The 24,686-nt window shown below is 32.1% G+C and overlaps 2 protein-coding genes across 6 annotated transcripts in view; one reads left to right on the top strand and one right to left on the bottom strand.

Annotated features, from left to right (window-relative positions):
* The window catches only part of LOC127721949 (OTU domain-containing protein DDB_G0284757-like), a 269,632-nt gene that overhangs the window by 74,088 nt on the left and 170,858 nt on the right, over nt 1–24,686 (top strand). The window lies entirely within an intron of this gene.
* LOC127721947 (uncharacterized) lies at nt 647–24,686 on the bottom strand. The gene is made up of 3 exons (XM_052228795.1): nt 24,586–24,686; nt 15,889–16,288; nt 647–6,127 (listed from the first exon to the last, which is right to left on the bottom strand). The coding sequence occupies exons 1-3, from the start codon at nt 24,673–24,675 to the stop codon at nt 5,349–5,351; spliced, it is 1,269 nt and encodes a 422-aa protein (XP_052084755.1). The 5' UTR covers nt 24,676–24,686; the 3' UTR covers nt 647–5,348.

Raw genomic sequence — 24,686 nt, 5'->3', positions numbered from 1 at the left:
TCAAGTCAATACCTTTAAGCATTAAAAAACAAAATGTGGAAAACCAATTATTTGAGTGAATTTTTCTATTTCAAGGACCATAACTCTGCAATAAATCATCAGACAAGAACAAAATTCAAACTTGATCTATAACTTGTCATGGTTAAATAATATGGCAAATATGAAGTCGATTCCTTCAAGCGTGACGAAAAAAAGTGCGAAAAACAGATTACTTGTGTGATTTTTCTAAGTCCAAGGGCAATAACTCTGCAAAAAATCATCCAACCGGAACAAAATTAGAACTTGATCTGTAACTTGTCATGGTTATACTATATACCAAATATCAAACCAATATCTTCAAGCATGACAAAAAAAGTGTGGAAAGCTGATTTGCCGGACAGACGGATTAACGGACGGACGGACAGAGTGCAAACCTAAAGTCCCCTTCAACTACGTTGGTAGGGGACTTATAAGAGTGATATAAATATGACCGAGCTGCTGCGCATGTTAACAAATTGGGGGGAACTAGCTTTGTTATTGTCTGCAGTCCAACTCTGATCATATTAATTTGTAGGGGAACTAACTCTGAATTATGATGGTAGAGCATAGGTAAGGCATAGTCTTGTTTCCTTTAGTATTCAACACATCAAGTCAATAAAACACAAAGTTGATGATTGTATATTAATTATTCAAATAGATATAGCATTCATATTTACAACACAAGTCATATAGGAATTCACAATTAAGTCACCATGATGTGATCAAAGTCTACATTATAAAATCTTCGAATTACACAAAGTTCATTATCCTCAACAATCTAGCAAGTTTTCCTCTATCCTAATTCTTCCTCAATCTGAACAAATCATTTAATGTATACCTAAATAATTGACCAATCAAAATACAAAACTCCTAAAAAGGGGAGGTCAATTATTCAAATTTAACTATTGAACATATGGTCACTTAGATACCTTTTTTATCAATTACAATGTATACACAGGGTATAACCGACATACAGTTGATTCCGGACGTTGTGCGTTCTGAAGCGATGAACAACAACAAGTTGATGAGAGTAGATATTCTATATTGAAAATAAGCCCATGTATGTACAAAATTTAAACACAAAACTGTGTTGTACACAATGTTTACATGTTCAGTTAACTATATATGTTTTTCAATTCCATTTTAACTCAACCTGAAAATGACATTCTGAAAAACGCACTTAAGTTTACAAACAAACATCCAAAAACAGCCATAAATATGCCTTAAAATTGAATACATATAACTCTAGATAAAAACTTATATGCCTGCATAAAGCATATTTTTCTCAAGAATATACTAGACCTGTTCATTTTATTGTAATCATTATGAATTTTGTAAAATTGATAACTTCATAATTTTGTTTACTGTATGGTTCGTTGAAATTTTTGTGTATGTTCGTTGTGCGTTTTCCTAAATTTACAGTACGGTTCGTTGGAAAAAAACAAAGGTAATAACGCATTATGACTGTATCAAAATACAATTATTTAACTTATCAAGCAACCGTTTTTAACTTTTTAACTGGTTTAGACATTTTTGACATACATTTTCTTAAATGACATGCACATTACTCGTTATTCTCTTCTTTTTTTAAATTTGTTTAACGTGGAGAAGAACTTATTACATGTACCAATAAAATAGCTTAATGTATGGTAGTATTTGATTGCAATACAGTTCTAGATTGCAATACAGTTTCTGAGAAATCAAAAGTCTTCCGAGATCGTTTTATTCATTAGCTGTTCGTTCCGTACAACACGTGACTACTAATATACTATCTCATTTTTATCTTGTAGAATTATTTTGTCACAATAACAAAACCCTAATAAAGCATACAATTTATTTATTTGTGTGTATATGAACATATTTATATAATAATTACATATAAATTATAAAAAATCAGTCAACATAATCAATAAAGTAAACATCAACAACATAGTAACATAAACTTATTCAAATTAAGTTTTACAACAAATTAATCTGATGCAACACCTGCCTATTTATATATAATTCATTGGCTTCTCCTATACAAAAATTCATATTTATCATAGAAGTCATATAAACATCCTAAAAAGGAAGAAAAACATATTTAACACATATGTGAATAAAATTGATTAAATGATGTTTGCTTAACATCCAGCAACAAATATGTCATGCATGATCAGGACGAAAAACAATTTTAACACTATATCAGACTAGACAAAGTGATATGTCCCCACACTCCACTCTGATGTCAATGTAGGACTTTCTTTGAGATATTATTGTGTTCAAGTGAAACAGATGATGTCCCCACAGATGTAGTCTTATTTAGGAAATGTTATACACCTGTTATGCATGTATATACTCCAAAAATGACAAAGATCAACTATCTCCCAAAAGAGCAAATATTAACAAAAATCAAAACCCTGAATAAATTAAATGTCAATTGACAACATGCACACCTTCAATATATGTATGAACAGCCAGCAAAGTGAAAACTTCCTAGCATTGAAACTGTAGGAGGATCGAGTTATCTGGAAATGCCAGCACCTCTTATGCAAGTATATACTCCAAATAAGGAGGTGCTCACCTGTAACCTTTTGCTTAAACCTTTCATCAATTATTATTTTTGCTTTAAAATACCATTTAAATGTTGGCCATATTGATTATTTTTAGATCTTACTTTGCCGGACATTTCTGCTGTTAACAGTTTATTTTTATTTTCAATAATATTCAAGATAATAACCAAAAACTGCAAAATGTTCTTAAAATTGACAATTTAACATTGGGTTGTTGAATTTATCAGTAAATTTCAGGGCTGATAGATTTTATCTGTGCTAAATTTGCTCTAAATGCTATAGTTTTTGAGATATTAGCTAAAAACTGCATTAGACCCAATGTTCTATTTTTAGCCATGGCAGCCATGTTTGTTGATGGATCAAAACTTTAGACATAATTTACAAATAAGATACCCTAAGGAACATTCAGTTAAAGTTTGAGAGTATTTGGCCCAGTAGTTTCAGAGGAGAAGATTTTAAAATTTAAGCAAGTATGATGAATAAATAGTGTAAAATTGTCTTTAAAAGATAATAACTCCTTCAGATGTTAATTGACAATTTTGGTCATACAAACTTTTTTTGTAGATCTTATTTTGCTGAACATTTTTGTTGTTTACAGTTTATCTTTATCTTCAATGATATTCAAGATAACCAAAAACTGCAAAATTTTCTTAAAATTACCAATTTAGTGGCAGCCACCCAACAATGAATTGTTAGATTCGTCTGAAAATTTCAGGGCTGATAGATCTTGACCAGTATTGAATATTTTTACCCATGTCAGATTTGCATTAAATGGTTTAGTTTTTGAGATATAAGCGAAAAACTGCATTTGACCCCTATGTTCTATTTTTTGCCACCGTGGCTATGTTTGTTGAAGGATCAAAAGTTCGGATACAATTTACAAATTAGATACCCTAAGGACCATTCAGTTAAAGTTTGGAAGTATTTGGCCCAATATTTTCAGAGGAGAAGATCTTTGAAATAGTTTACGATGACAACAGACGCAGTGATGGCATAAGCTCACATGGCCCTTTGGTTCAACTATCTCCAAAAAGAGCAAATATTAATAAAAATCAAAACCCTGACCACATGCACACCTTCAATATATGTATAAACAGCCAGCAAAGTGAAAACTTCCTATCATACAAACTGTAGGAGGAGTTATCAGGAATGACTCTATACCTATAATGGGACGGACAGACAGAAAGACGGATGGACAGGAGTTAAACAATATGCCCCCCAACTTTCAGTTCTGGGAGCATAAAACACAGGTGTCAGTAAGTCTTAGACATGGCTGCCATCTTTTTGAAGAATCAAACTAGATACATGTACCCCTAGGAACATCAGAACCAAGTTTCCTAAAAATCCTGCCAGTGCGTGGATTTTTAAAGAAGTTTACAATGGACAATCATGCAAGGAAGGATATGATTTTCAAAATATACTAGGTTAATGTAGGAAGGATAGGACATCCCAAGATACATCCCTGTACCATTTTACATGATTCTTCATCAATTAAAAGCTGAAATCAGACCTCAGATGTTAAACTTAGTGAAAGTCCATCGAACCTAACTAGAGGTTCCCCCCTTACCTTGCACACAACAAGTAGATAACAGAATGTTGTTATCAACTGCTTGTGTCACAACTGAAAAACAAATATCTGTGAAAGGCATCAGTGATTAATTAAGGTAGATGGGATGTTTATTTCTGAGCATCTCTGCTGCGCATGTTGAAAAAAAATTTGTTTAGAAATATTTTATGATAATAATTAAAATGAAACAGAATATTTTATTCTTGAAATTTATTGATTCTTCTTTTTTTAAATAAGTGTTGTTTAGCATATTTTAAGCTTTCGAAAAAAAAAATAATTCTAAAATCAATGGAAAATACCCCACGTAATTAAATTGAATTTGATAGGAAAAATCATATTTATTTTAATTTGTCAAGAAAATAAGGCCTGTTACTCTCCATTTGTATTTGATATTTTGAAATTATTTCCCCCTTGAAGTTAAACAAATTCTGTCATCTAATATTTCTCAATTAGAAAAAATAAGTTCTCCCCTATATATATAGAATAAACCCATATAAAAAACTGTTATTTCTGTTAATTTCAATGTATTATTAAAGACCAGTGACCCCCAGATTTTTAAAGTTGAAAGAAATTGACCCAGAGGTCTTTTAAAGAAGTTTCAGAAAAATCTATACACCTCATCTACCTTAAAGTCATATGAAACGAGTTGGTGGAAAAAATTATGTTCACTAAATTATTCGTCCAATACATGCACATACACTAAACTAAGACCTTTGTAATATATTTTCACTTTTTATATTGAGTCTGTAACGTGTAATTTACAAACAAAATAATGTGTTCGTTGATTTTATATGGAAACCATCTTTGCTTATTAAAGTCCGAGAAAACCTTCCGATGTTCTCCGACACGTTAATATTGACAAACAATTGACAAAAGCGTGCTAAAAAATCACGTGCTTTATTAGTGTGACAATTAAGCTGTGTTGATTTATCTACTTTCACTTTCAATTTTACTTGCGCAGTAACGGCTTTCACATTGTTTACGAGAGAAATCATGCATACCGAAAAGCATTCGGTGAATCTCGGAACAATTACTCACTGGAAGTAAATAATTCAGAAGCCGTACATTTCATGAAGTTTTACATTGAAATATAAGAGTTTTCACAAAAACAAGTGTATGGATAAAAGTTTTATACTATAAACTTACTATTTAGTTAAAAAAATCATGTTCAACTTTTTTTTCTACAACTCGTTTCATATGACTTTAAGTTTTCATAGTGACTTTTCAGATTTTTTCTCCAACTCACAGCTGTCTTTGGTTTTGATCATGCATTTTGATTTCCTGGCCCATTTTAAGACTCTGAATATGAAGGTACACATTGTATTTAACTCTTTCAAATCAAGTTTTGGTGGATTCTGAATACCTCTAAATGTCATACTGGGTGTACTTGCAAAATGAAGATCTTTATCCTTTTTTATAATAACTGATAGTTGAAATGATCTAGGTGAGACAACAATGCCAAAAACAATATCTTGGAAGAACAGTTTAGACAACATTTGTTGAATGTTTTGAACAAGTCCATGTGACTCCTGATAGGCAGGTTTCAGTTCAAATACTAATGGGAACATACCAGGAAAGGCTGGAAGGGCAACACAAAAATCTGGCACAACTTTCTTGTGTGGTTGTGATAAATGTACAGGATGTACTTCTGGTGCTAAATCAGCTGCTTCAGTTAATCTTGTTGATTCGAGATTTAAAGATGAAAGGCTGCTTACTAAAGATGAAGAATTACTGAATGAACTGCTAAAATAGGGTTCTGCATTATACTCCATCTGAGTAATTGAATTATCTAAATCACCAAAAACAATTTCCATGACAGTGTTGGTGTTGTCATACTGAACTGGAGCAAAACCACTTACGTCAGCTGACCCATCAGCACCGACACATTTCAAAAGGATTTTTATCAATTCATCTATCCACATTTTAGCATGGCCGTTCTTCATATCAGTCCGTAATGCTTGCACAAATGCTGATACATATGCTGTTTGTTCTGAAAATATATATAATAAAGAAATGCATGAAATGGAGGAGTAGTAAACAACAGCTTTAATCCCCTCCTACCACTGCTCCCTTTCTTTGCAAAGCGTGTTATAACAAAAATGTAGGGCAAGGTCACCTTATTTTGGTACTGATATAATCATCCAGTTGGTTAATACCTAAGATGTATCCACTGACCAAATATCCTCCTTCCCTGACTTGTACATGGGGTAATATGGACCTTACAGGTAGGGGAAAAACATGCTGTAAGTTTATATGGATAGGTGAGAAAAACAAGTTGCTTGTTTAAAAATAAAAATGTGCTTTGCCGAGCGCAGCTGGGTCAGTCCATTTACACAGTGCTTTAGTGGTATAGCAGGGAAAACATATAATATTTTTTTGTAAGAAGCAATTGAATGCTGCAAAATGGGCAAACATGTTGCTTATATAATGAAGAGATAGTATGAATAATTATATTTTGATAGGCTGTCAACTTTTTTTTAAATAAAGATTATATTTCAAAAAGGCCTCATTTTTGCCCTTTTAAAATGGGACAAATTATACATCACCAAGTAAAAGATTAAAAATATGTTGAAAAAATATAAAGTGAATGGTTTTTATTCATTTCAGCTAGTTCTTAATAGTGTGTTTTTTGTCGTAAACTACTTGTTTTGTGAATTTAATTGGTGAAAATGGGTGATTTTTAATGTTTTAATATGCAGTTCATTTGTGATTACTGTCCGTCAAATTTATATTTACAGAAAAATATTTGTAATGCATATAACAGCTGTCAGTTGAAAGTTAATGTATATGAAAACAAGGACCTTTATAGTTGACCTATTCATATTTGGATTATATTGCCCCTGTTAATTCTTCTATGAGAGAAAAAAAGAAAGAAAAAAAACTTCTTTCAAATGTCCGTCAACATTAAGGATAACAAATGTGCATTTCACTTTCATTGTTATCCATTGTTTACAGGAGTCATTATTAAGGACAATTGCTTATATTGAAAGTCATCATCACTGCATTGTTATATACAATTATGATAACGTAGGGTAGAGGAATCTGCCGAGATTTGCCAATTGTACTTTGTCCGTCAACACTTCACAGCATTATAACATATGAACAATTTATCACAAATGAACATGAAATCGAGAATAAATTGTCTTATACCTGTTTTGATATCCTTTAAAAATATGTAGTTCTTGAAAACAGAGAATATACGTCTGTTCCCAAATACCAAAGTATGATAAGACCACAAGGACCTCATTAGGATATGTGCACATTTGTGATTTGACTGTTTGACATTTTTTCTTTTGTGATTATATAATATTGAAAGTCAAACATCACAATTGTTTTAGATTGCATGTTACTGCCACTTTGGGATACATGCAGAAAATTCTTTTTAGAATTATTTTTTTAACTTGGTGAAGATTTCTCATCTGTAACTTGGAATTTCAATCAGTACCGAAAATCATGTATTTAAATTGTTATCACTTAATAGTAACATATGTGATGATGGTGCTGTCAACAATCATGTATGAACATTTGAAGCTTATCATATCCCGATGGTACTTACAAATAGAAATATTTATTTCTTTGGTTCATTATAATTAAATTAAAAAACGTTATTGAATCTTGACGTTATTATAAACTTTATTCATGAAACTAGAAGCAATGGGCATATGTGATGTTGTCAATAATCACACATGTTATTGATAAACAACAAGTGTGGACACAGACCAGCATGGATAGTATCCAGCATTCTGAGAGTATTGCATGGCAATACATAGTCCCCTACCAGTTAAAATTCATTGTTCCCAAAAATCAAATTCCAAGGACCATTACTTTGCAAAACAAGAGGCTCTCAAGAGCCTGAATCACTCACCTTAAATTTTTTGCTTAAATCTTTCATCAATGATTTTTTTGGCTTTTCAATTTAATATATAAATATTCTTGAATCTGATCATATCTTCTTCAAAAGCAAAAAAATGCATTTTACCCCTATGTTCTATTTTAGTCATACAGGCTATGTTTCTTGACGTACAAGGAAATAAATATAAAATTTATACTAGATACTCTGAAACTCATTCAGCCTGAGTTTGGCTGAAATTTATTCAGCAGTTTCAAAGGAGAAGATTTTTTAAAGTAAGCCAACAAAAAAATAAATTGTGAAAAATGTCTTCAAAGGGCAATAACTCCTTAAGGGGTCAATTGACAATTTTGGTCATATTAACTTATTTGTAGATCTTACTTTGCTGATCATTTTTGCTGTTTACAGTTTTATCTTTATCTATAATAATATTCAAGATAATGACCAAAAACTGCAAAATTTCCTTAAAATTACCAATTAAGTGGAAGCAACCCAACAATGGGTTTTTCAATTCATCTGAAAATTTCAGCACTGTTAGATCTTGACCTAATGAACATTTTTACCCATGTCAGATTTGCTCTAAATGCTTTAGTTTTTGAGATATAAGCGAAAAACTGCATTTTACCCCTATGTTTTATTTTTAGCCATTGCAGCCATGTTTTTTGACGAAATGCAAACTAAAACACACACTTTATTAAAGACACCCTACTGATCATTCACCTTAAGTTTGGTTGAAATTGGTTCAGTAGTTTCAGAGGAGAAGATTTTTTTAAGTTAGCAAATATGATGAACAAATTATGTAAAATTGTCATTAAAGGACAATAACTCCTTAAGGGGTCAATTGACAATTTTGGTTATATTAACTTATTTGTAGATCTTACTTTGCTGATCATTTTTGCTGTTTACAGTTTATCTTTATCTATAATAATATTCAAGATAATGACCAAAAACTGCAAAATTTCATTAAGTGGCAGCAACCCAACAATTGGTTTTTCAATTCATCTGAAAATTTCAGCGCTGATAGATCTTGACCTAATGAACATTTTTACTCCGTCAGATTTGCTCTTAATGCTTTAGTTTAAGAGATATAAGCCAAAAACTGCATTTTACCCATATGTTCTATTTTTAGCCATGGCGGCCATGTTTTTTGACGAAATGGAAAATAAAACACAAACTTTATTCTAGATACCCTAAGGATCATTCAGCTCAAGTTTGGTTGGAATTGGTTCAGTAGTTTCAGAGGAGAAGATCTTTGAAATAGTTTACGACGGACGACGACGACGACGGATGCCAAGTGATGGCAAAAGCTCACATTTCCTTTTAGGAAAGGTGAGCTAAAAAACAAAATGTGGAAAACCAATTATTTGAGTGAATTTTTCCAAGGACCATAACTCTGCAAAAAATCATCAGACCGTAACAAAATTCAAATTTGATTTATAACTTGTCATGGTTAAACTATATGGCAAATATGAAGTCAATATCTTGAAGCATGGTTAAAAAAAGTGCGGGAAAACTGATTACTTATGTGATTTTTCTAAGTCCAAGGGCCATAACTCTGCAAAAAATCATCCAACCGGAACAAAATTAGAACTTGATCTGTAACTTGTCATGGTTGTACTATATACCAAATATCAAACCAATATCTTAAAGCATGGTTAAAAAAAGTAAGGAAAACTGATTACTTATGTGATTTTTCTAAGTCCAAGGGCCATAACTCTGCAAAAAATCATCCGACCGCAACAAAATAAGAACTTGATCTGTAACTTGTCATGGTTGTACTATATACCAAATATCAAACCAATATCTTAAAGCATGACGAAAAAAAGTGTGGAAAGCTGATTTGCCGGACGGATGGATTGACGGACGGACGGACAGATGGACAGACAGACGGACGGACAGACGGACAGAGTGCAAACCTAAAGTCCCCTCCAACTTTGTTGGTAGGGGACTAAGTAGGGGACTAATAAAACTATTTAAACAGACCGTTTGTTGCCATAGAAAAATAAGATGTGGTACTATTGCAGATATGACAACTCTCCACCAGAGATCAACTGATGTTGAAGTTAATAGCAATTTTAGTTCACCCTATGGCTTCAACACGGAGCAAAAGCCAACACCACACGGCAAGTTGCAAAGGACCCCAAAATGATAAGTTTTTAGAAATCCTTGTAATGTAACTGTAGTTCCTGAGAAAAATGTGACGAAAATTTTCAACTTGGCTATCATGTGTAAAATGATGTAAGTGTTCGGTAAACAGGAAGTTGTTGAGTGATGTGTAAAATGATGTAAGTGTTCGTTAAACAGGAAGTTGTTGAGTGATGAATCTGAAAATGCATCACACTGTATAGCTCACTCATATAAACCTTGAAACCAAATTTCAGAAATCCTTGTAATGTTACTGTAGTTCCTGAGAAAAATGTGACAAAAATTTTCAACTTGGCTATCATGTGTAAAACGATGTAAGTGTTCGGTAAACAGGAAGTTGTTGAGTGATGAATCTGAAAATGCATCACACGGTATAGCTCACTCATATAAACCTTGAAACCAAATTTCAGAAATACTTGTAATGTAGTTCCTGAGAAAAATGTGACGAAAATTTTCAACTTGGCTATCATGTGTAAAATGATGTAAGTGTTCGGTAAACAGGCAGTTGTTGAGTGATGAATCTGAAAACGCATCACACGGTATAGCTCACTCATATAAACCTTGAAACCAAATTTCAGAAATCCTTGTAATGTATAGTTCCTGTGAAAAATGTGACAAAAATTTTCAACTTGGCTATCATGTGTAAAATGATGTAAGTGTTCGGTAAACAGGAAGTTGTTGAGTGATGAATCTGAAAATGCATCACACGGTATAGCTCACTCTAATAAACCTTGAAACCAAATTTCAGAAATCCTTGAAATGTAGTTCCTGAGAAAAATGCAACGAAAATATTTATGGGACGGAAGGACGAACGGATGGACGGATGGACGGACTGACTGACAGACAGAGGTAAAACAGTATACCCCCCTTTTTCAAAGCGGGGGTATAAAAAAAAAAATATGATAAACAGCAACAAATGACAACAGGGACAGACACATATGGACATTGACATTGAAGGTCAGTTGAGAACTAAACTTTACGACAAAAAAGATGATTTCAGATTCCAAAATTCGTCATGTCTTTAGTTTTTTTATGTTGTGTTTTTTAGACTTTTGTTTTGTTTTTTTAACTTCTTTAGTTTTTTGACATGTCATTGTCAGTTTGTTTTTGGCTTATGAGTTTGAATCTCCCTTTCGTATATTCTGACTCTCTTATATACAGATCAAAATGTTTGCTACAAGATTAGTTTCTCAATAAGTTTCTTACACTGTTGACAATATTGAAAGTACATTAGTTCATAGCAGGAAAATGCTCCTCCGATTACCACATTCTTATATCATGTACATTGTGTTTCATTTGCATTGATATGTCCTATTTGTGTATAATTTATTAGATTTAGAATGGGGTCTCTTATAATATTACAGAATGGAAGTAGAACATCATAAATATTGTGATATTAAATACTAGATTATAAATAATAAATATGCATATCATATTGAATTGCAAAACTAACAAGAATGTGTCCATAGTACACGGATGCCCCACTCGCATTATCATTTTACATGTTCAGTGGACCGTGAAATTGGGGTCAAAACTCTAATTTGGCATTTAAATTAGAAAGATCATATCATAGGGCACATGTGTACTAAGTTTCAAGTTAATTGGACTTCAACTTCATCAAAAACTACCTTGACCAAAAACTTTAACCTGACACGGGACAGACGGACGAACGAACGGACGGACGGACGGACGAACGAACGGACGCACAGACCAGAAAACATAATGCCCCTCTACTATCGTAGGTGGGGCATAAAAATCTTAGGATAAATATCCAAACTTAATTACTTAGTTTTTCAATTAACTTGAAGTAGAAAATCAAAAGATAAATATAAATGTTGTAAAAAGTCACACATGTTATACAAGATGTCAAAATGTCAAGTCACATATGTTTGGGAAAAATGGCTTTTTTTTTTCCTTCATAATTTCATTAAACCTGTGTTACAAATATAATTTCCATTATATTTATAAAATAAAAATTGTTCCTTTATGGCAATACTTTTGAGAGGATTTTTTTACAAATAATAAAGCAACTGCCAAAATATCTGTCACATATGCTATAATGAAGAAGTGAAAACAATATCATTGCCCATCTTCATTTGGCTAATTGTTTAAATTTAAATGACATCTACTTTTGTTTCTCATCATTGTTGACTCAGCTTTCAAAGTGTAGAAGATTTCATAAATATTTCTTTTAAAAATGGATATTTGACATGTCACATATGTTACAAATGTTTATTGGTAAAAGAAGGCGTCCAAAATCAATTTTGTAATAGTCAAACTATCTTCTGTTATATTTTTCTGGATGCTTTGGTATATCCTTTTTCTGAATCAATTTTTTTTTTCAACCTGTGTCACATTCTAAAATATAACTATGATGTCCCATTTTATGTCATGGCTTAATGGACAGACCCAGCTGGATACGACCGCAGAGGTCCAATCCTGATCAGTTTGGGCAAATAAGGACACAATATTCAAGCTTGATAGAGGCTGAATTTGGATTTTAATTAAATATTTGACACATGATAGTTTTCTGTCACAGAATAAATGTAGTTAAAGAACTTGAAATTGGTTAAATGATTTGAATTTATTTTCAATTGAAGATTTCATGCTGTTGCGCAATACAACCCACAATAAAAAATCTAAGTACAGTACACACAGAGAGTATGTAATCTCATACTCCCTACACTGTGTAAAAACTTGGTGTCACACCAAGAAACTCCAGCAACTCTCTCCAAATCTTGGGAGGAAATTGGGAGAAACTTGGAGTAATTCCTCCCTAAAACTCCTTAATTGTTTATTACCTTGGTGTGGTTTCTCCCAACAACATGATTTTTATTGCTATGATTACCTTTGAAGTGTGCCAGTAGTTGATGACTACAATAAACATTTCTTGTGTTTCCTGTCATTAAATAACAGTCACAAAAATGATGAAAAGTGTGAGATTTGTTAAATTTAATCAGAGACATATTATAATCTAATTTTATTAAAGAATCCTGTACAACTTTATTTATTAAAATTATATTCAGCATTTGTTCTGACAGTGTTGGGTTTTTCATACCTAAGAAACATACAAAAACAAACAAAACATCACCTGTAAGTGGAGTATTATTAATAGAAAATAAAGACATATATTTTAATTGAATTTATTCAATCCTTTTTTCTAAATTTAAATGATAAGAAATAAAGGAAGATTATATAAATATAATATATATATGTAATTTATCTACATTATTTTATTTTATTCATTATTTTTTTTTGTATCATTACTATTATTTTTTAAACCATGTACATATACTAATATCTATATGTTTAAACTGACTATAAATACAACTTATTGTAAATATCAAGTTGCCATTCTTGATTATGAGATTATGAAAGAATGTAAATAATTTTCCAATCTAAAAATACATATTTGTATAAAAATTTTAAAAATCATTTCGTTAACCTTTTTTTAGTGCTTTCAGAAATAAAACTAAATAGGAAATGATTGAAATAGGAAGAAGTGAGAGAATAGTTGACCTGTAATTATGTCACTGTCAGACCATGCAGTCATGCTTTGTTGATTTTTATTACTCTTACCTGCAATCAACAGGTCATAAAACCCTCCGAGATGGGAGTAATTACTTGGTGTTTTTTGGGAGAGAAATCTGTGTTTCACAATATGACACTGTGTTACACCAGAATCAGTGTTGGGAGTATGAGATTACATCCTCTCTGTGTGTACTGTACATGTTAAGATTTAGCATATCAAACAACTCCAAGAATTCAATTTTTGTTAAAATCAAACTTGACTCAGTTTAATGTTGGACTCTTTGGACTTTATGTAGACCAATTTGAAAACAGGACCAAACTGGACCAAAAATTAAGCATACACTTGCTTTGTCGTCCACAACTTATGCACAAGTGCCGATATTGGAATTCCCAAATTTTAAATTCTAATGAGAGTGCCATCTATCGGGTGCCATATATGGCAATGAGCCACATTGCAACACATACGGAAATTCCAAAATTTGTAATGCGTCAAACAGTGCAACACCCACACAACTACATACACAGTAAGATTTGGCATATCAAAGACCCCAATTATTCAATTTTTGATGAAATCAAACAAAGTTTAATTTTGGACCCTGATTTGGACCAACTTTCTTTTGTTTTATCAAAAGACTTGCAAATACATTCAATTGAAACAAGAGTGGTTACAGATTAGTGTGGATAGTATTTAGCATATGAGAGTTTTGCGTAAAACTGTGAGTAAACTCACTAAGGATACCCCAATTCCATATTTAAGGCAAGCTTGAGACATCTCTGAATTTGGATTGTGATTAAATATTTAACACAGCATAGGTTTCTGACACAAAATGAAAATGTCACCACTTTTAGGACGTAGTTTTTTTATTTTTAGTTTTACGAACCCTCCTACCCTAATTTTTGCAAAATAGGAAAAAAAATAAAATTAAAAATGTTGATTTTTATTTTTTTTTCTCCTCCGACCCAGTGTTTTTCATGCAAAAAATAAATAAATTTTAGTTCATAGCTGCATGAAAGAATCTAAATTTATGCTATTGGTGATTTAGTAAGTTGTTCATTGATTTTCAATTCAAACCTTGTCAAGATAAAAAAAATAGTTGTTACACTAGGAGAAAATCTCCTGGTGAAATAAAAAAAAAATTTTGATATTGATGGTTGGTATTAAAAAAAATCAGCAGCAGCAGCAGGTTTTTTTTTTTTAGTTTTTTCATCCTCCTACCCATTGGTTTTGTCAAAAAATTTCGTAAAACTAAAACTATAATAACTATGGCCTTAATGACTTTAAATAAAAGGAATATACTTTAAAATAAATAATAATGATTAAGAGTTATCTCTCTTTGCATTTTTTAAGTTAGTGTGTGAAAAACAGTAAAATAACTTTATTTAGATAAATAAGTTAATTATCTCACTTTAAATACTCCATACCAAGAATATCTTACGTAATGCACATTCTCTGGTCATGTACTGCAATTGTGCATAGTTTCATTAATATTTCTAGTCATTTTAGGAGGAGTTGTGTTTATAAGACCTATTGCCACATATTGTGATATTTAAACAAACTTAGTTCAATTATCTCCCTTGAAAAAAAATCTGACCAGATATATCCTCCTTCCTGCCCATCCTAATGTTGTGTACAACAACTGTGTAAAAGTTTCATCAATATTAATTGGTCAATTAAAGTGTAGTTGGGCTTACAAGACCTGTTGCCATTTATTGCTATATTAAAACTAAGTAAATTCAATTGTCTCCCTTGAAATAATTCAGACCAGAAATATCTTTACCTTATGCACATCCTCAGGTGGTGTACTACAACTGTATAAAGTTTTGTCAATATTGGTCAATCCGTTAAGGAGGAGTTGCGCATACAAGACATATGGACAGACAGACAGACAGACGGACGGACAGGGTGATTCCTATATATTATTCCTGTATAATAAGCAGATAAGCATTTGTATTTAATATTTTTCAAAACAAAGAGAATATAGCTAGAGTGGGCACAGGTGGGCTGCCCACAGTGGGCAAGTGGAAAAAGCAAAATCCACCTGAGCTGCAGTGTAAGGAAATAGACTTCCGTCTTTTCCCAAAAAATGAATCATTATTGAATATTGTTCGAATAATGTGAATCGGATGTATATTTTTTCAGTTATTGTCTGGAAACCAATTGTAGACATCCGACCTAAGAACCCCAACCATCTTGAAAACAAAACTAAATTAATAATATGTGTTACCTAAAGACATCTTTCCAAATGCTTCTACCAAGTCCTCATCAGTCTTTGGACTTTTTTCAGATGACCAGAATTCTACTCCCTCAATTTTTTCATACTTATAGTCAAAGAGTTCCAAGCAGTTAACAATCTCCTTCCAATAATCCTCACTTATTTCAGAATTCTCAAACGATTTTAAAAAACTGTCTATATATTTATAAAAATTATCCAAGGATAGTTGATGGAAGGAATTATAACAATCATACATCAGATATGAAGCCTCAGACTGTTCCTTTTCTTTGGAAAAAAATTTTACACTTTCAATTGTACTGGACTGTGACATTGAACATTTTTTGTCTTTTGAATGGCTCAGGCATAATATCCTGAGCAGCAAGGCTCTTTGATTGTAATTTGCCTTCCATGCCTGAAAGCAAAATATGTCTGATAATAAAATATGTATTAGTATTTATATGATGTATACCTTAGAACTTTTTAAAATATCTTGCAGATACAATGTAACTGCAAAACAGGAGGAAAATACACTGGGTATCCCAATACAAAGTCTGTGAAGTGATCCAAATTATGCAGAGCAGCTAACATGACTGCAAAAGATGTTTAGCATTTTAAAACTAATTTTATTCATATTTTGAGTGTCAATTTTTCCAAACGGATAACTCCAAAAATGTTCAATAAACAGAAATTCACGTTTCAATTAAGGATGTACTTAGGTGAGGTTTTGGAAATTTTTGTCAAATGTTTGGACTCCTTGGGTTTTTCCCTAAGATACAGGGTTAAATATTTTGCCCCATAACACCCACTTTTCTTTTCATAGAAATCTTCAAATAGCTTATAAAAGGTCATTAACAAAATTTAAGCAGATTGTAGATTTCCTTTCTTATGATTTCAGACCCAAATAATACTAATGCTAAAAATAAGGTAAAAGTCAGAGAAAGCCTTTCCAGCCATTATTTTAACATCAAATATTGCGAAAAGGAATTCCATAACCTATAAACATTTTTAGCTTATTTTAGTTTATTTAAGACATCCTAATGATAATTCAGTTTATGTTTGGTTGAATTTGGTACACTAGTTTCAGAGGAGAAGGTTTTTTATAAGACTAAAAGTTAGCTAATATGATGAACAAAATGTGTAAAATTGTCATTAAAGGACAATAACTCCTTATGGGGTCAATTGACAATTTTGGTCACATTAACATTTTGTAGATCTTACTTTGCTGATCATTTTTGCTGCTTACGGTTTATCTTTATCTATTATAATATTCAAGAAAATAACAGAAAATAAAACACAAAACATTATTCAAGAAACCCCAAGGATCATTCAGCTTAAGTTTGGTTGGAATTGGTTCTACATGTTACGTTTCAGAGGAGAAGATCTTTGAAATATTTTACACCAGACAGACCGATGACGACGACGGACGCCAAGTGATGGCAATAGCTCACATTTCCTTTAAAGAAAGGTGAGCAAAAAATGGGTCAAAGTCTCAAATGGCCGGTATGTTATAGTAATGTTTGTATTAGAATCTTAATTGAACTGTATGAGGAGATAATTACAATAAAATTTACATAGTTTCCAAGTCTGGAAACAATAAAGAAATAATTCCACTCCATAATAGCTTTTGCACAACTTCAACAAATGAAAAGTTTCAGGAATCTGGGTTGATTAATTACACAAAACTTGCCCCTTGCCCCTTTCAAGGGAAAAATTTGGTTGATTATATAGGGAATCACTGAAGCATGACTGGAGCGAGCCCCCCCCTTATGAAAACTTCTGGAACCGCCACTGACTTGTTACCTTTTTTCGTAGGTTTGCTGAAAAATGACTAATTTAGTTTCCCAACGTCCATATTACATGGTTGTGAACGTGATAATTATTTGGACTACCCAATATCTACAGGCTTTACAAAATTCTAAAATTACTAATGGCTTGTAAAACTTACTTGGCCCAATTGGAACAACTCAGCCTTTCTGGTTGCACGAAGAAATAACTTATATTGTACTGTGTAGCGAGAATGGCCAAGTAGTTACAATTGTTACTTGGCCCAACCACTTTGTGATAGCATGTATACAATGTACCATACAGACATGCTTACAAGTTACAGAAACATTTCAGCTTTCTTTTACTTTAAGCCAAATAAGGGTCCCTATACTAGAGTTAAGGAGCATGTGTGGAGTTTAGTATGGCGTTCATTATCACTGAACTAGTATATATATTTGTTTAGGGGCCAGCTGAAGGACGCCTCCGGGTGCGGGAATTTCTCGCTGCATTGAAGACCTGTTGGTGGCCTTCTGCTGTTGTCTGTTCTGTGGTCGGGTTGTTGTCTCTTTGACACATTCCCGTTTTCCATTCTCAATTTTATGGCTATGTTTTAGGTTAGGGTAACGGGTTAAGAATAGTTTAGTAGAGCTCTTTATGAAATTATGGGTTTGGGCCACTAAAGTATCAGAATGCCAACATTTTCCATCTATTATTATTAAAACTTGCTAAAAAGAAAAAAAAAAAATATAAAGATATTAAAAGAGAAAAAAAGTTAAGGTTCATCTTTACACTTTGTCAAAAATGACTGTGTTTACACCATGAAATTACATCTGAGTACAGACAAAACTGTATAATTTAAAAAGTTTTAAAGCCTGGCAGCACCTAGATATACAAAGGTTGTATTAATTTTTTGTTTAAGAAAATATGAAACTATTGTGGATTTGGCTAAACATTTCCGCGTTCGCTCCCAGTCACGTTCGCACCCTACACGTTCGCGCCCTTTTTAAAGATAATTCTAATCGTATTTCAGTCAGTGTATTGCTATAAAATATAGATAATATTTTGTTATAATTGTTTTAGAATAAAGTGTCATTCTAAAAGGAGTCTTGTGAATTATTTTGAAGAAATGAATAATTCGACTTGTAAAAGAAAGGCAGAAGCTAGTTACAGAACAGCTTTCAAACATATGTTATATCATGATGCTTAATTGTCTAAAAACAAATGAGATCAAAGGAACCAAGCTGTTAAAACAATCATCTTTTTTTTTCATTTAATATCTTTCATTATTTTACTCATACCAAGCTAACTACTTGTTTTACTTAACACCAAAGCTGGCTATAACAACAATCCTAATTTTCAAACATATAATAATAACAAATTAACTTTTTAAATACCAATTAACAGTAATCATTTAAATAATTTTACCATTGAATATAAATCAGCTATCCACCAAAAAACAAAATATGAAATAGAATTACTATTTTTTATTTATATAAAGGATAAATATAAAATTACAATTTTCATTATACAAAATCTACTTATTAAAAATAGGGCGTGAAAGAACCCAGGGTGCGAACGTGTGGGGCGCGAACGTGTAGGGTGCGAACATGTTATGGGCGCGAACGGACCCGATACCACCACAGGTGATCCTAAATGATAATTATTTAAGGTCTGTCCCCTCAGGTAATGATTGTAAATTGTAGCATGCTTTTTGCATGAATGATAGGACAATAGAAATCTACTCAACAAAATTAGTGGACTGTATCATTTAAATCTTAGGTGGTTTTTTATTTTTCCATCTTCTGTGGAAAGGAAAGAAAATGTTCAGCAAAATTCATAAAAGATTTTAACATTTTAAATGACAAAATGGATGCAAGAAATATAGATCTAGGTGCTGCCAGGCTTTAAAAATTTTTAGATTGTACAGTTTTCTCTGTACTCAGAGGAAATTTTATGATGTCAGAGTTCGTGAAAAGTGTCAGTCCTCAGGATTTCACCACCAAAATTTTGTATAGGACTGACACAATTTTAGTATTTTTCAATAGAGTTAATAGTGAGGACCAGTAGATTTTCTTCAAGGACCACCAGGGAAAAAAAGATTTCGCGAACTCTGTGATGTAAACACAGCCATTTTTGACAAAGTGTAAAGATGAACCTTAAGTTCATAAATAGGGGGGTCGGACCTTTATCGGGACTCCGGGATTGTCCATTTTCAAGGCCGAGGTTACGGGATTGAAATTTCTTTGTATTCGGGTCATCAGGATTTCATGTTAAGCCCGGGATTACTGGATCAGGACCCCTCCCCCCTCTGAATTATCTACTCAACATTTACACGTGTGAACTTCGTCCAAAGCCGTTTCTTTCTTTACAAGATGTGTATTCCGATTCTTTCTACAAGATCGTTAATGTGCCTTTGTAATCGCTATCAGGCATATAAAAGAGCTTGGAAAAATATCAGATGCAAACAGTGTCTCCTTCTTTCTCAATGATCAATCTCCATTTTGGATCGTAAATACGTATTACTGCGCACGACACCCAAAATATTTACATAAATCTTGCGATATCAATTACTTCATTAGAAAATTACCAATTCGCATCCTTTCAAAAATAATATTATTACCAAATTGTTCGTACTTACTTAAATCTATACAATTCATTGCATCATATTTTTACAAAAATCTTCTGACTATATTTTTCATTGCGGTGAGTCGGTTTGAAATTGGCGGGAAATACCAGATCTTTAGGATTCGTCGAATACCCGAAGAACAAATCAGGTGACAATCAATACGATATAGCAGTTCCTCTTATTCGGGAAGATTTTGGTGTTTTGATGTATAAATGCAAATTACTTGTCAAGAATAAAATAAAACCAAATTGAATTTCCATGAACGATGGGTCTAAATCTTGACAGTTTTATCTATTTAGTCAATTTTTCAACATATCATGAACAACTGACAAGGTTTTTACAGCCACTTAAGGTTGAAATATCAAATAAAAAAGGGGAATATTTCATGCGGACTTCTGCGAGACTATGGCAGTTGAGGAATTGACCTCTTTACTTTAAAAACACAACTTCATCAAAGGATTAAAAACCATAAACACGACACAGTTCAATTTATTATATTCAGTATCAATGTTTTATTACAAATTTTTATAGCATTCACTAAATGAGAGTAGAGTTATTTACCTAAATCATGGTTAGACCTAATTCATGCATTATTCATTAACCTAAAATGGATTATTCCAATACCATTAAAAGGCACTACCTTTTAAAAATCCCTGTAATAAAGTCTGGGGAATTTTTATAAAATTTTGGCCAAATTGAACACAAAATGCTCATTTTCTATCAAATAAACTGAAAAAATTGATAAGTATTGCAGTGAATGAAATTTCCTAAGTTAATATGCGCAAAATGGTACCGTCTTTTTACTAGTATTTTGTTCTATTTCCATATTATCGCACTTTAAGTTTTATGAACTCACAGGCCTAAATAAGGGTACATAAACCTTAAAGACTAAGTTTCATACCTTAACTTCTTATCTCACTACTACACGCTGCGGATTAGATAACTACTGCAGCTGATTTGTAGGCTAACTACCAGAGATAATTTGCATGGCGAAATGTTTTAAAACTGTGTTAAAAATGCTCTTATATTTTCGTTTTAAATATATATAAAATCAAAATATATAACATGCCTTCAATCTATTTCTTTCTTGTTATTTAAAATATTATAAAATGCCCCAAATGGAAGTGTAAATTCATTGACTGTGTGGAATATGTCAATGCCTCGTTATTTTGTTCGGGTACCTGATTTTTTCCGCCTCAGACAATATAATGAGACTCCATACAATTATAATTTCACTTTAGATGATATCTGACTGCGTTTAAGTTTCAAATTCTTCATCTCCATTGTTTAATTCAAAGAATGAAGCTCATTTTAATCCGTTATTGTTTCAATTGCTTTCTGCATACACAAACACGTGTTGAAAACAACAAAATGTAATGTACACAAACTACCTGTGTCAGAAAAGGAATATACCATTCGAAAGATTATTCATTTCTTAAACCGAATTTCATTGGTTCATTTCGGGATTCCCTAATGTTCTTGTACAATCTAAAGAGTTTTAACAGTGGTATATTTTACGGAAATATCCGTCAATGGGATTGCGCATGTGTTTGTTTACAGGGGACATATCAGTTAATGGGAATACACGCTAGATTTTGCAAGCGGATTAATCAGTCACTGCGAGTAGAACAGTGATAAAAACCGCGTATATATCGGTCAGTGGTAGATAAAGAGTTAAAGAAGACATATATGTATGTCATTTTGTACCATACACAAAATCTATAAGAAAGCCATTTTTTACCATAATGGTAACCTTTTCGTACAACATGGGAGATCAAATTGCCATTTCGTACCATACCAAAAATTTATTTGTTTACCATTTCGTACCATATAGGAAATTTAAGTGTTTGCCATTTTGTACCATATATATAGGAAATTTATGTGTATGCCATTTCATACCACATCAAAGATTTTATAGCTATTTTGTTATATGATTGGGTGCATGTAATTGATGTCTATACTTCACATGCTTTTTTATCAAATAAGAAAACAAAAACAAGGTGCAAATTCTAATGCGAACAGACAAATTTGTGGCTTGCTTCATGATAAATGTTACAGTGTTCTCCCCAAGGCCTTAAAGCACCGCGGCCCCGCGGTGCTATATTTCTTGACCGCGGTGCTATCGGTCTTGCCGCGGTGCTATAATTTTTGACCGCGGTGCTATATTTTTCCGGACATTGTATTCGAAATAACGTAAATCGGTATGATTTTATACACGGTCTAAAATTCCGGGCGTTGTTTGAGCTGCACCTTGATGTTTACCTGATGAAACTTGTTGATTGGAATTAATCACTTGATTATCACTTGTAACAGAATTCCTTTATGTTTTAATTGATTTTGGATTAATTTATGACTGGAGATTATAATTTTATGGCTTCACTCACCACCCAAGCGTTGACCAGTGACACCGGCAAATTTACCTTTGTACACAAACAGTGCCGACTGTTGTACACACGTTGTTGGATTGAGAATAATTTTAAGGATCATACATATTTTGATTCTTTATGGAGCACGTGGTCCAAGCTTCACTTGACATAAATCTGATAAGATACGGAAAATTGGGGAATCAAACTCACAATGTCGGAGCCAAGTTTTTAAAGTCGGAAAAAACCAACTAGATCATTGTAAAATAAAGGGCGAGATAAGCCCCCACCAACATCCCTTGTTATTTAAAATTGTTATTAACTTTGTATAGACAGTGATTGACAGAAGACCAATCCCTGGTTAATAATTACCCAAGATAAGAAAGGTGTCCATCCCTTCCTTCTTAGTTTTAATATAATTTTTTCAAGTATTTTTTAAATTATTACACAAGATAAAAAAGGTATCCTTTCCTTCCTTTCTTAGTTTTAATATAAACCTTTCCAGTATTTTTTTTATTGAAATTAAATAAGAATAAAACTTCTTGTGAAATGAAATAATTTTATTTACTAGTTATTTATTTGCTGTAAATTGCCTTAATTTAACTTTAGTTATTATGCCTAAATGTTTTATATAGAAAGTAAAGAATAATTAGCCTTTAATCAGTGAGCACTTGGAAATTTGAAAACAACAGTAACTTTCCTTAGTGCTTGTCATATGTTATGTATTAAATCTTGTTTTATTATTCTTCAACTTGAATAAATAATATAAAATCTTTGTTGCTTTTCAATTATTAAATCAGAAAATGTCAAACTTAGAACAGGGTTAAGAAGAAAACAATAAAAAGGATGCAAAAACAAACCTTTAATATGGGTATAACCATATTATGAAAAAAACACCATAAAAAAACGACACGACGCGTCACAAAAGTCAACACGTTTATCCAACTTGTCACGCGCTACCATGGTGCTATCCAAAAATCCTTGGGAGAACACTGAATGTTAGCTTGTGCCCCTTTCTCTGCATTTCCTGGTAAAACAACGTTTAATGACTATAAAAGCATATGCTGATGATTATTCTTTTGTTGTTTAATTAACAACAAAATTTTGGAGTAAAAATAAATAATTAGCGATAAACACGGTCCAAACACATAGCTTAATTGCACCATTTGAAGTTACCATCTAATTCTTAATTATTCCTATCATATTCGTAAAAAAAAAATAACAGATGATTAATTTATTATGAATTCATATAAATATGGGAATTGATATCTAAAATAAATAGTATATAAAACATTTATTTAAACGAAATTATTTAGTAAATATAAAAACCAATATTAACATAAAAACAAGATTCCCATGTAATTTCTAATATATTTCTCATGAACAAGTCATATGGTACAAAAAAAAACATTTTTCCAACATGGTAAGAAATGGTAAAGCATAATGATATGGTAAAGAATTATTTCCATAATATGGTACGATATGGAAAAGCATTTTTTCCATATGGTACGAAATGGTAAAGCATTTTTCCATGTGGTACGAAATGGTCCTTTTATGGTACGAAATGGTTTATGTTCATGGTACGAAATGGCAAATGCATGGTACGAAATGGTAATTTTGGGTATAAAATGGCAATGGTACGAAATGGTTATGGTACGAAATGACTGAATATCTTTCACGACCCACTTTGTTGATTTTAAAATTAATCGGAGACATTTTATGGGAAATGAGATAAACACACACAATATAGATTTGTCAGTCAATCGATTCATATATCAAAATGTTAAATATCAAATTAGATGCAAGTTCTATGTTAATAAGCTGCAAAGTCTTATGTGGTCGGACTGCATCGTATGAGCATAAAATTATGATTATACCCGTGATTATACTGTTGAGATTTGAAGAAAAATACGAAATGTTTACATTCATATACAAAATGTTCAAGTAAAAACTTACATAGTCCAGTTCGTTTAAGTCTTTACATTCAGTAAGACCAATATCATGTCTTTTCCCTGCCGCTGACCTGACGTCCTTTGACGACGCCATCTTCTTCTTCT

The sequence above is a fragment of the Mytilus californianus genome, unplaced genomic scaffold (assembly GCF_021869535.1).
Source record: "Mytilus californianus isolate M0D057914Y unplaced genomic scaffold, xbMytCali1.0.p SCAF_12, whole genome shotgun sequence".
Classification (NCBI taxonomy): Eukaryota; Metazoa; Mollusca; class Bivalvia; order Mytilida; family Mytilidae; genus Mytilus; species Mytilus californianus.
This window is presented reverse-complemented; position numbering and strand designations above follow the sequence as displayed.

Bases quoted from the DNA above. Each gene is read 5' to 3' on its own strand.
- LOC127721947 (XM_052228795.1), bottom strand. From the start codon at position 24,675: ATGGCGTCGTCAAAGGACGTCAGGTCAGCGGCAGGGAAAAGACATGAT. The intron at 16,289-24,585 runs GTAAGTTTTTAC...TTTTGCTTTCAG, and splicing joins ACTTAAACGAACTGGACTAT to GCATGGAAGGCAAATTACAA. The intron at 6,128-15,888 runs GTAACACATATT...ATATATTTTCAG, and splicing joins ATTTGGAAAGATGTCTTTAG to AACAAACAGCATATGTATCA.